At 38.8% G+C, this 13,509-nt stretch overlaps 1 protein-coding gene across 3 annotated transcripts in view; it reads left to right on the top strand.

Moving 5' to 3' along the window:
• The window catches only part of LOC134806059 (serine/threonine-protein kinase Doa), a 70,781-nt gene that overhangs the window by 3,406 nt on the left and 53,866 nt on the right, over positions 1–13,509 (top strand). For all 3 annotated transcript variants that reach the window (XM_063779269.1, XM_063779271.1, XM_063779270.1), the window contains one exon: positions 281–420. In XM_063779269.1, coding sequence (XP_063635339.1) covers positions 281–420 — 140 coding nt within the window. The remainder of the gene's footprint in view (positions 1–280; positions 421–13,509) is intronic.

Below are 13,509 nucleotides of genomic sequence, written 5' to 3'. Positions count from 1 at the left end.
CTTGAACTTGATTTTAACAGCTCTTCAAAATACAGTAATGATTGAACAATGTTTTAGGTCCACATACTATTATATTGCTAATACAAGACTTTCTGTTACAATTTTATATCCTTGAGCCATTGTTACTAGCTTGTTACACTCAGCCGTACAAACAGTTGTAAAATACCATTGTTTTCACAACTATTGACACAATTGCCACAGCATAAAGCCATAGAGATGGTACAGGGTACAACAACAATTTGCCAAGGGCACCAGTTACGACATGAAACAATGGTTACAGATGCCGCGAACCCGCAGGAAGCACTACGCATCGCACTCGCGGTCCCGGTCGCGGACCTACGAGGCGAAGCGGAGGCGGCTGGACGACGGCGACCGGGAGAAGGAGGAGCCACACAGAAAACGTAGCAGGGATAATGACAGGTTAGTGCTGCTCTTCTCTTTACAATCATAATGCTACTGTAGAACCTTTAGGGAACACCATTAACACCAGCAAAGAATAAGTTGCTCAAAATCAAATCTCAAGTCCAAGGGCTTTAATTTAATGATGTTTAGTTTTCAAAAGATTCAATTGATTCAATGCCTTAGGTTTTCAATCTATTTACCTCACTTTGTGTGTTTACATTGAGTAACTGGCAAGTGAAAGTGAAACCAACGTGTAATTTGATCCACTCCATTACAGTAACAATAACTGCAGCTATTTGCTCTGCAGTTAAATTACTATTCAATCTATCAGTGAGTGTAACATATTGTAATAAAATGGCATTTATTTAGTCGTTTACATACCTACCCATGTTGGTCAATAAAGTAAAGCGCATAATAATATGCAGCATCGTTGAGTGGCGCCCTCTTTTAGCGTGAAGTATATTCTATTAGCAACAGAGAGAACTGTTTTGACAACTTCAGTTACTGTAGCTTCGTTGTTTTGCTACTTGCTCACAGATGGCGCCTCTAGTAGCGCAAAGCAAAGACATATGTAACTTCGTATAAGACGAATAAAGTCTAAGGAAAAAACGTGCCTCGGAATTCAAGTAAAAGTCATTCTCGAATAGATGCCGCACACACCTTTAGCCTATCCTCGGCTAGATGGCGTGACGACACCGTTTCATATTTAACAATTTTAACACATAGATATCAGTGAATGAACATGGATCAAAATGATATAAAAATAATAAAATCATTTATCCATATATATACATTTTTTGATAACTTTATATGTTTTCATTTTGAGTTTTAGTCGTGTGTCGATAGATGGCAGTAAATTTACAGTGACTACAAAATTTACAATGACAGGACCCCTCTATACTATCTATTCTTTTTGCGCAAAGCAAAGCTAATCCATCTACTAAAACCAACCTACATAAAAGTAAACCTTTTAATTGATGATTGATGTCTGCGAAGTTAACACATTAAGTTTCACCATATCACGTTTCTATATTAATGTTTTCTTAGTTCTTCAATTCCTGATATCAAAGATATATGTCTCCGTATAAAATGAATGAAGTCTAAGGAAAAAACGTGCCTCGGAAATCAAGAAATAGTCATTCTCGGATAGATGGCGTACACACCTTTGGCCTATGCTCGGCTAGATGGCGTTGACGACATCGTTTCATATTTAACAATTTTAACTCATAGGTATCAGTGAAAGAGCATGGGTCGAAATGATATAAAAATAATAAAATCATTTATCCATATATATAAAAAATTTTGATAATTGTATTCATTTTCATTTTCAGTTTTAATCGTGGGTCGATAGATGGCAGTAAATTTACTGTGACTACAAAATTTACTATAACAGGACCCCTCTATACTATCTATTATCTTTGCTGATATGTACTTTTAACCAATATTTGTATTGTATTAACCATAAAACAAATTCTACGATATTAAATCACATCAATTTAACTAATTACCTACTACAAAAAATATATTTTGTTCCTAGATTTATTAAATATGTACTTACAAATTTACAATTTATATAAACATACTCAACCATCGACAAAACAGCATTGTTTTGACGTTGTAAACCGTCAGAACTCCCGAAATTGTGATGCACAATTGCCAATCCTCAATCGCGCAGTATATACACCTACGAAACATAAAGAGCCCATTTGTGCCAGCAACAGTTTTCCAATTAATTATAGTAAATTACGTCACTAATTGCCTTTGACTTTCCTTTCAATGACGAAGTAAATGACACGATCGTCACTGATAAGAGTGATAAGTGCATGGAACGCAGTGGGTGTGACGCAGGTCATAGCTAGTAGACGTACTTAGAAGTTAGATTATGTAGGAAACGACCTCCAAACGTATCAGATTACCACAAGTACCACAACCCGTAATTATAACCTAATTATGTAATTACTTAGTAACATTAAGGTATGAACAAAGCCATGTACAAGATATTAACGACCAAGTTTCCCTAGCTCGATATAGATATAGAGTGCTCCTAATAGGAAGTTCTTATAATATTAGTTCACAATGTGCGGGGTACTATTGGGCTTCGATACAACTGAAGAATGAATGTTAGTAGCTCTGTGAGCTACAGACCTCGCGAAAACTATGACTAAAACCGCTTTAATGAGAAAAATCTAAAAACTGAATCCACAATCTATACATTAATTGAACCTGCTGCGAACAAACGTTCACGAGAATCGGTTGAGTACCTCCAACGGAGAATAGCCGTACATAAGAAAGCATAGCCCAAGCTGAAACGGAGATGCTTCGCGTTTAGCTGGGTCAATTAGCATGGGATATTATTTGTTTTAACAATTCAAATTACAAGGATAAAAAATAACTAAGAATTAGGTTCCGGGGCAAGCCGCCGAAACTGACACAAGAACAGATGACGTTTCAACGGAGCCACGCCGTTCTGTCACCAACATAATATATGTTGGTCTTTAATATTTGTAATACTTAGGTCTTGTTGCCTGATCAAATCTAAAAAGAAATAATAGATGAGTCCCCAAAGATAAACGCTTTTCATAGCATAGTCCTTCTATTTGTTGTTCATCTTTACTGTAATTTGCCTGCCTAGTACCTAACTAGTTTTTCCGTGAGAAAACTATCCAGTGGCAGAATTATTGTTACATGTAGTTCAATCGTTCACCTGCATGATCGCGCAGCGTGAATGTAACGGTCAGTGCGCCGGCCGCTTCACACGGCGACCTAACGGAGACCTTTGCCGACCAAGGAGAGACGGACTAATATGACATAAAAATTATGTAAAACTATCCATTGCAGAGATGTCAACATGTAGATCGAACCTGAATGCTCAGTGCGCCAGCTAACCCGGTGGCCCTACGGTCTCCCGAAGCGAAGCCCAAAACCAACAATAATTTAGAAATTGATAAAATTTTAAGCATAAATAAACCACCCGAATTGGAGTATTTAGAATCAAACTCACCTCTTATAATTAGATCAATTAGAAATCAATTCCACAACATGATTGGGCATTCTTACTGCAATTTGGGTTTTTTAAATGACTCATGTACTCAGAAAGCATCATGTCCGGGTTGAATCGTATTGATAGAAGTCCTTTACCATATGTTTTTTATCTATACCATTTGGTATACTATCAGCCTGGTTTTAAAACCATCGAACCGGCAGTAGCGATTGCCTGGTATATATTTAATAATAATAACGTAAGGCTTCACAATAAATTAGCTATTTCAACCTCTATTTCGTTAAGTGTACTTATAAGAAGGACGAAAAGTTGAACGATGCGATTCGTTCACCGTGCTGCTGAGGAAGTCGTGCCGCGCCACGCCGGGTGAATCAATCGACCTCGCTCCCAGCGCTACCGGCCGACCCCGGTGAACTACGCCACCGGGGAATGCCGTACTTGAACACTTCGTCTATTGGAAATGGCAGACGTCCTCAATATCCTTATTACTTTCAAATTAAATCTGTCGAAGTAAAAATGAATTCACAAAATTATTCATCTAATATGACCTAGAGAACGGACAGACAACAAGAAAATGATGATGACATTGATATCTGATGAGCAACTAATAGTGAAGATAAGCAGCATAACAGCGGCTATGACCAACTTGTCGAGACCAAAGTTTAACCATGAAATGAATGACGTATTTTGAGCGAAGACAAGAAAGTAAACATTTTACTAGTTTGTTAAGTGGGTATCTGGGATTTGTAGCTAGTTTCTCCAACAAAATGTAATGCGAATAAACCTAATCCCAAATTACCAACAGTAGGTACTAATGACAGGCATGAAATCAGTGAGAAACTTTATGTGTCTGTTGAAAAAACGAAACGTGTGGCGCAAGAGCCTCCGTAAAATATGTTGTGGCAGCTCATGGTTACGATAAATAAGTAATTTTACCGACTTAATGTATGAAACTGTTATTGAATGCGTAGAGTTGGCGGCGCCTTTTTGTTGGCGCTCGTCAAGAGGTGCCAATCAAAATCGATTGATTACCTTATAATTCTTATAAACCTCCTATGAAGTGCAATTGTTTCATCGGAAAATCGACCACATGAACTAGGGAGTAAGATTCAAGTTTCGAAAAGGTGCCATTAAAGTTGTGAGTTTGGGAAGTATTAAGTGATCGATTTATTGTATGATTAAGTAGGTGGTTTTCATGTCGAGAGTTGTACAAATTGGCAGCACGACGTATGGCGGGGTGTCACACGTGTAATGATTAAACACTCGGCCTTCGGCGCGTGTCTCTTCGTGGGAATGCGTTTTTTTCCTTTTTGCTTGTTACTTTGACATTTACGCATATCAGAATAAGCGATTCGAGCGATCGTGACCTGCCCTATCCCGGGACGACCAAAAATATGTGTAAAGTAAAAGAAAACTAAAAAGTAGAAGACATATACGACTATGCGTAAAGCAATTGTGAGTCAGGTGCAATTTGATCGTGGTCTTCATGCAGGCGCTCAAGTGGTTTGTGTACTTTCATCACCTGGCACTACTTTTCCCCCAAATAAAACGCCTGGCATTGTTGTATTTGAATTAAATACATAATTAATTAGCTATGATATCACACCAAACACAGAGCTCTATAAATTGCACACCTTCAATTGATTTTACAACCCCTTTGTTGCCCAACCACTGTCACACCCACCGCTGAACAGCTGCCAGGCGCCCGGATTAATTAATAATCATAGTATGGCACACTAACTAGAGGGATTTCGTTGCTCTATAAATTGCATACCGTAAAACGGGGTCAACAGAAATCGCGGGGTGAATAGAGAAATTTTGAACTTTTTCTTTCAAGTTGTTATATTTAAAAATGTACATCTCTAAAATTAGATTTTTTGGAATGCGTATATAGTAGGCTAATTATTCTCTACATTGATACCAAAAGAACTTAATCAAACTGCCTAAAAGTTAGATTTTTTTGACCCTAAAGTAAGGTCTCGCCGAGGTAAGAAATGAAGCCTGTCTGAACTTTGTTCTAGCGGTATATATTTTGACATTAACTAAGTAAAAGTTAGCTAACCTGGTAATATAGTATCTGTAGTACCTAAATAATAAATAATATCACTAATTTTCTCTATGATGAAAAATTTTTTTGCAAAAAACTAACAAACAAGCAATTTTACGTAATAAAGGGGTCAGTGGACACGCATATGGGGTGAGTAGTTACGCCATACGGGTTAAAAGACACGAAAAAATAATTTTGTGTCAAATAGCTGTTTAACAGATATATATACCATTTGCTAATAGAGTATCAACATAATAATGACCAAATTCGATGCCTATGACAACTAAAACTTAATATTTCTATTCACCCCTTTCTTGTGTCTATCAGCCCCGTTTTAAGGATATGGAGAAAACAGGTAGTTTTCTTTGATTTTCTCTGAATTGGGCAGGTAAAAATTTATTTCACAAATGCAAAATTAAAAAACTAACCAAGACTCAAAAAATGATATCAAAATTTTTACTTTTATCATTTGGATTATTGGCGAAAATCGTCCTTGAAGTTGAAAATCGTGTCTTTACACCCCGTTTTACGGTACCTATTTCCGTAGCTAGCTCTCCGGCTATAGGGAGAAATCAGAACGAAATCAAATAAAAACAAAACCACCACCATATATGACGATATGTTTAAGTTGTTTTAAGAGCTAAGAATTTTTTCGGTGTTTGAGTTAAATTATATTTTGGTCAATAATATCGCCGCACCCGCACCCGACCCGAAACATAATAAGTGCTTTAGTATTAGTAAATTTTATGGAAATAATAATGTAACGTTGATATTTCTTTACATGTATTTAAAAGACAACATGCACACAGAATAGAAGATGCGGGGGGACCTATTACTGTTAAATTGTTAATGCAAGTCTGACTGGTTGAAGGTGGAAGGCCCGGCCGGCCGGCGCGGGCGCGGGCCCGCAGCGCGCGGAATCCTGTTTTGTCCTTGCGTGCCTCGCGCTCGGTTTTTCATCGCACCTCCTTCACGGATCCCTGGCCACCAAGTTAACGAAATGCAGCAATGTTTTATTTTCTTCGTTGTCCTTTTTAATTAGATGGTAATGCATTCAAGTAAAAAGATGGACGGGCATTTAAGAATTATTGAAATAACCTGTTAAAGAAGTGTATATAACGCACGCCACTGTTTTACAATTTAGCTCACTTGTAGCGATTGTTACTCTTGTTGAAACTGATAGTTAGATTAGACAAATTGACACATTAAGTACAATAGGAGCATTTGTTAACGTTAAGTTAATAGTTCCTTAGTCGACGATGACGTAACTCGGTTATTGCTTCTAATGCATTTGTCCAAGAGGCCGTTGAACTAGCGCGCGCGCCGAGGGCCAAGTCATTTACATGATAAATGTAACTCGTAGGGCAATAAATTGATATTTCGCACAAAGGCCCGACGACAGTAATTGTAGGTTGTCGGAAAATCGCGCGTACGTGTCGCAAGAACGATTTCTTTAATCACATGTCTGGTCTCAAGGATATGACTCTGCTAATGCCAAACTGTAATTTATGACAATGAGTGCTTATTGGCACTGAGATGAGCATCGTGAACAAAAGTGTCATTATGTCGATAATACACGACAGTGTCGCATAAATCCTCTTTTTGGCTGACACGATTGTTTTTATTATGAATTTTAGTATTTTGCAATATTCGCAAACCGTGTACTGCAAGGTCGCCTACTGAAAATGGTAATCTTAATGTTGATCTGTAATATGAACGCGCGATCCATAAGTTTTCACTGACGTCATGTCAACGGGTTGGGTTGGATACGCTTGGATTCCACTGTTTACGTCTTCAGTTGGACAACAATGCATACCTACATTTGTTATGATTGGTACACACAATACATATTGCGTGCCTATGGCAATTTTACTTTGCTTCGTTTAGTAAAAAACCGTCAGATAGTCTCGTAAGCGCTTGCGCACGTCCAAAGTTCTATTGTCGCAAGACTTGGTATAGGCGACGGGCGAGCCGGGGCAGCTGTGCGGGGCGCGGGGGCGAGGGCGACAGGCGTTGTTCTTGACACAGTAAAACTAGAAGTGCAGTAGGTGCAACTTGCAGCCCACGTCGAGCTTTTTGCAAGCCGACGGTACCTTACAGACATACCTACTTCGTCTAACCCGCTTAGTTACCAAACCATATATAAGTCGTTTCAGTTTGAACATCTGTCTAGAGCGAGATTATGTTAATTGTGGTTGCAGTGAAACTTGCATAAATTATAAAACATTGTATAGAAACTGAGTGAGAACAAAAGGCATTCTTAGCAATTAAGACCCCGTTTGGAAGTGCTGTTAGTGTATAGTATTTTTGATTTCACCGCGTTCCCGGCTCGGTAAGGCACGCGGCTGGCTCGCGAGTTATCTGGCGTGATCTGCGTAGATCTCGGCCAAGAAACGCTTTCCATGTCGCGAGGCGGAACAGCGGCCCGCGATTTATGCCCCGTATCGCGCCTGCGCGATACAATCCGTTCAGGATTTATACTTGACTTGTACCCCAGCACTGCCCGGCTTCCTGCATATTTTAAAACAGCTCATATTCATTACTCCTAATATGTAAATTTAAACAATGCATTTTTTATTTAATAGCTTAAATACTTTAAATAATTTGGTTAAGTGTACCAAAAACCTCTTAAAATGATATCACCACCAGTGCAAAAAAAGCTGCCGCCGGTAAGTTCTATAGAAGAGCATAACCCGCGAAAGTGCATAGTAACTACCTATATATCGTCGATATGTCGGACCGGAACTTGAAGCTAAATTGCTACGTCGTTTAATCCAGTTAGATGGTACAAAAGAGCGTCGGAATGGCATGCTTGATCTCAATAGTAATCGCTTGTGTTGTCAATTTATAGAACATGTTGAGTTTCTAGTCCGTGCAAAATGAAAACAATAATTGAAGAATGTTATTAGCTTGTAATGTTCTTCTAAAGAGTGATATTAATTTTATTTGAAACATTCAATCGATATAATTAGTTTGAATAGTCTTGTATTTCAACAAAGAGTCTTGTGTTTTTGTTTGAAGAATTGCCGGGGCCAAACGAATAACTAATTATTGTAATTTAGTTTTATGTGTTACAAGTCACGACCCTACTAATGGTGTTAAATATTAATGTAGTTGCAGTCTAATGTTTTAGTCAAGGCACTGCCGAGTAATGTCACATTTATGGCAAGGTGATGATCATTACCGAAAATGATTTCCTACCATGTCGGGCGCCTCGTCGGATTACCGCGAGGTCGCCACAGCCACATCCTGCTGTCGACAATAGGCCATCTCGGCCTTGCCGCGAGGGTCTTCCTCTTCAGGGCCTAGTTAAGCACGTCTGAGGATTAGGTACACCTCTCATCATCATCATCATCATCTCAGCCATAAGACGTCCACTGCTGAACATAGGCCTCCCCCTTGGACCTCCATACGTGCCGGTTGGAAGCGACCCGCATCCAGCGTCTTTAGGTACACCTCTGCACTGCACTAATTACTTAAGTTATTTCGATTAAGGGTGATAATACCGCGGTAACTTGAGTTTATTCCTGCGATATTTATGTTACTTGTCTTATTCGTCGCTTATTCTGTCGCATGGCAATGTAAAGTACATTACCATGCGACAAAAGCGTGAAGTGTAGTCATCATTTCAAAGACTTCGCATCTACATTCGATCCGTAAATTAAAACTATTTTCAGTCGGATTAGGGTTAGATTTACAAATTACACCCTTGATTGGAGGCGGGCAAGCGAATCTGCTGATTATTTGTGAAATTGTGTTGCATGTGTCACGCCAGTGTCGTCGAAAAAATTGAGATTTTAGTGAAATAAAAAACTCGTCAGAATTTCATTAAACACTCTTCTTCGTGTGGGGATTAAGCTCACCTCTGCAAACTTGCTTTAATCTCATAATTTTATTAGCGACAGCTTTAGAGATTTTAATGACGTTTTTATTAGCTTCCTCAGTCCCACATCCCGACAGTACTTAAAATTTTACGAACGTCTTTTCCACTGCTGCTAGTAGATATCCGATTTATGATTTGTGTTACCTATAGTCAAGTGTACTTATTTAAGTTAACGAACCCAATCCTAACGATTTCTCAGGTCTATATGAACACAAATCATAAACCGGATATCTCTATCGGATATTAGTAACACTACTAAAAAGGATAATGGATTATAGTGACGAAGTTTTGTGGATTACTTGTTTTGTCCCTGAACTACATAATTTTTACATCCAATTTAAGTTTCCATTCCTTAAGCTAAAAACGTATGAACCCTTAAGTCTGATTTAAAGCCATTGTGGGCGATTTGACGCAAGAATTGCCCAAGTTAACGGAGAATTGACGTGTTTATGAAGAGTACAGTGTTATTTACGATTCCCCGGTTGTGCTCGCATTGTGCGCCGGAACCAACGACCGTTTAGTGAGAGCTCGTACACTTATTTATAAATACTGCAATCACGCTAATAGGTACGCTACGCAAAATAAAACTAGCCACTTGGAACATATAAATTTCTAATATTAGACCATTAACCGCTGCCAAATACGCGACAATAAAACTTAATTTATCTATATCGTTAATTCTTTCAACGATGTTCTATAGAACAAATAAAATAGTAACACAAAAACAATGTCTGGTCTTAGAGATGTTGATCATAAATGGATACATCGTCATAAAACAACATAAGAGCCAGCCGTGTATTTATTGATTGTTGGTTCCGATAAATCACTGCTAGCGGTCCTGCTCGGCTCGTCTATAAATCATTCGAGTTTGCAACATGGACCCACTTTTACCTTAATCGGTCTGCAACTAAGTGTTTTTTAACCGAGAAAATTACATTTTTATCATCTTTACTGGCCGCGTAGCCAAGATGCCAATCGCTCACGCTCCGTAGCGATCGAAACGCAACTGTCACTGTCGCACTAATATGGAAGAGTGATAGAGAGACATAAAGCTTTTCGTTGTCGAAGCGATAGCGATTGTAACCTTGGCTAGGCCGGCTGCTCTGACAACGTGACAACGATACAATGTTGCGACTGTAGATGTACAAACTACGTCAAGTACTTACATGCACATGCTGCACATGATCCCTGCGGGCGTAGCATCTTTCCATTTTTATCGCCTGTCTCACTTTCGCACTTACATACTTGTTAGAACGTGACAGGCATGGTGACAAGCTATAAAAATGCGACCGTGCTACCGCCGCTGAACAAGCATCTTAAGTATCTTAACACCTCAACTATACGTCTCGTGTTCAGAATGTTCAGACATTTCTTATTTTAGTTATAATACTAAAAATTTTCGCCTCCGGTCTATCCTATGGCAACTCTCCAACCCATTGAGATAATACATACAATTTTACACTAAACTGTAACTTGACTCTTAGCTCTTGTACCTATTAATTATTCAGTAAAACTATGTACATAGTCTACTAGAATTAGCTTTTTGCATTACGGAACATCGACCTACTCGTCCGGAATCCTACTTGTTGCTTGGTCGGCCACGGCGCGGCGCGGCGTCGGCGCTGACCGACACGAGCAGACAATAGCCCGGTTGTCACGTCTGTGTCTCGTTTGACGTGACATTTGACGCCCAATTCCTTTACTTTAGTGAAATTGCGCGAGGGAACAATCGCTCCGTTCGCCTATTAACACAACAACTTGGATAATAGGCAGTACTTTATCTTCACACAACTCGGCACAGTTTACGTTACGACGGGATACTTCCAAGTTCCAACATGTTCACGGTTATTATTATTGATTTCATAAAATTTACGTAAATTTAGAACATTGCAAAACTGCCAAATGATTAATACGACTGTTGCTTTCCCGTTATTTTCCGCTGAACGAGAGGTTACTAGGTAAGGTACTTCCTTAACTAAAAGGTACAGGTTGCTAATTTGGAATTTTCGTCGGGTAGAATTTCGTATTTGGTGTGCTCGCTAATTTACGAAGTAATGGTACTGATTATGTATAACTGTGACTAAACGGTGACATAATGACTTTGATTGTCTCCGCTGGACAGATCTTGCACAACGAGCCGATAGGTACTAGTAAATCAATACGTGCCTACTTATTTGTTACGTATACCCTAGTTGAGAAACGTTTCCTGAAGAAATGAAGACATGTCTCATCAAACATTTAATAAATATACTCTTATTAGAATATAATAGAAAAAGTCATCAACTCAGACAATATTACAAGCAATTCACAGATTAAAAAATACAACAAACAAATACCAAGGCAGAATGTTCTCCACAAAGCAACGAAGCGGGTTTTCAGTGAATCCAGCCCAGCGGGGTTTACAGACGGTACTGTACGATTCTTATCAGGCAAAGTAAATTGGTCAATTAACTAGCGACCCGCCCCGGCGTCGCACGGGTTACACAAAACCTTAACAAATTATACACCTAAACCTTCCTCAAGAATCACTCTATTGATAGGTGAAAACAGCATTTATCCGTTCAGTAGTTTTTGAGTTTCTCGCGAACATACACACAAACAGACAGACGCAGCGGGGGACTTTGTTTTATAAGGTGTAGTGATTACATGCATGTTAATCATTATCTGTTCCTGTGCTGTCGAAGTGGGCCTAAAATTATTACTGGAGTGATTTGACGAAGTGTGTCGTTAAAATTATCCACGCTCCCTAAATTTCAAGTTGATTGGATTCCAAGCACCTAAATTGGATTTCAAGTGATATAAGAAATCTGTTGACGACGGATCAACTTAAGGTAGATCTGCTAATTAAAAAGAAGCTCGACCGCTTTTTACAGGCGTGTCGTAGAAAGCCATGCCATCATCATGCTGCCATGCCATGATGGGCACTTGATGAGCTCACGATTTCTTTATTAAAGTTGCCTTTTAAAAGGATTTATCTGTATTTTTGCAGATCCTATCTTTACCGAAACTTTAGTAGACATCTATAGTTAAATTGGCAACGTACAATTACGCGCCTATCCGTTGATTTGATACCCAAATTACCCAATACATACGTTACTTTGTTTATTTAGATCACTTGTACATATTAAAAGTCATCAATATCTGGGAGACCGAGCTTTGCTCCGAAAACATAAAAACTCAAAAATGCGCATTTTCCCAGAGATAAGACCTAGCTAGATCGATTTTTAGGCTCCGATAACCCCCATATACCAAATTTCATCGAAATCGTTAGAGCCGTTTCCGAGATCCCCGAAATACATATATGTATATAAATAAATACATATACAGGAATTGCTCGTTTAAAGGTATTAGATAGATAGATATTTAAAGAAGCTCTTCGCGCTTAAACCGCTGAACAGATATGAATGAAATTTGGTATTTGCCGAAGCTAGCACTAAATGCATACAGACTATCACACTACACTGCCCAGCTTATTTTTATATTGATCATATGGCAACACTGTCCGCAACGGGTTGTGCATGTTGCGGAGAAGCCGTTAGTCGCGTTTAGGCGCGGACGGGAGCGGTGCGGGATCGATTAGTGAACCGGTCCTGTGGACGTTGACTCCCGAGCCTGCGCCCACGTCGCGAATTGCGCCCGCCGCGCTAACCTAGCTGCATCAACTAACCACCTAGGGCTATATGCGCGAAATTCGACATTCTTATATTTCGATCTCTTGAAATAAGTACATACACAAAAGAGGGTAAAGGATAATACGTAGACAAATTTTCAATTAACGGTAGGTCCTGTGATGCACTTTAAAGGCTTTCTTTATTAAAAAGATGCGTTGCTGATTTAGGGAAACACGCACAGGGGCCTATTTCTCGTACGTTACAAGTTTTGTAATACAAGTGTGTATCTATGGTAACGCTTGTATTTCAATATTTTTTACAAGTTTCCGTTTCACGTAAATGTATAATTGTTACAAGAGCGGGGATAAAAGAGTTTTCACAAGTGTTGTTGTTTCACAAGTTGACAAACACTAGTAGATATTATATACTAAAATAGTAATTTCGTTTCTCAAAAGCTGTACTTTATACTTGTAGCTTGTGACTTATCACGAAATAATGAGGAGTCTCTATAAACTGCTAATATGGGTTTTTGGTAAAAATCGATTAATAAATAAATGAAGATATT

The sequence above is a fragment of the Cydia splendana genome, chromosome 2 (assembly GCF_910591565.1).
Source record: "Cydia splendana chromosome 2, ilCydSple1.2, whole genome shotgun sequence".
NCBI classification, from domain to species: domain Eukaryota; kingdom Metazoa; phylum Arthropoda; class Insecta; order Lepidoptera; family Tortricidae; genus Cydia; species Cydia splendana.
The sequence above is the reverse complement of the archived record's forward strand: the minus strand, read 5'-3'. Positions and strand labels throughout refer to the sequence as shown.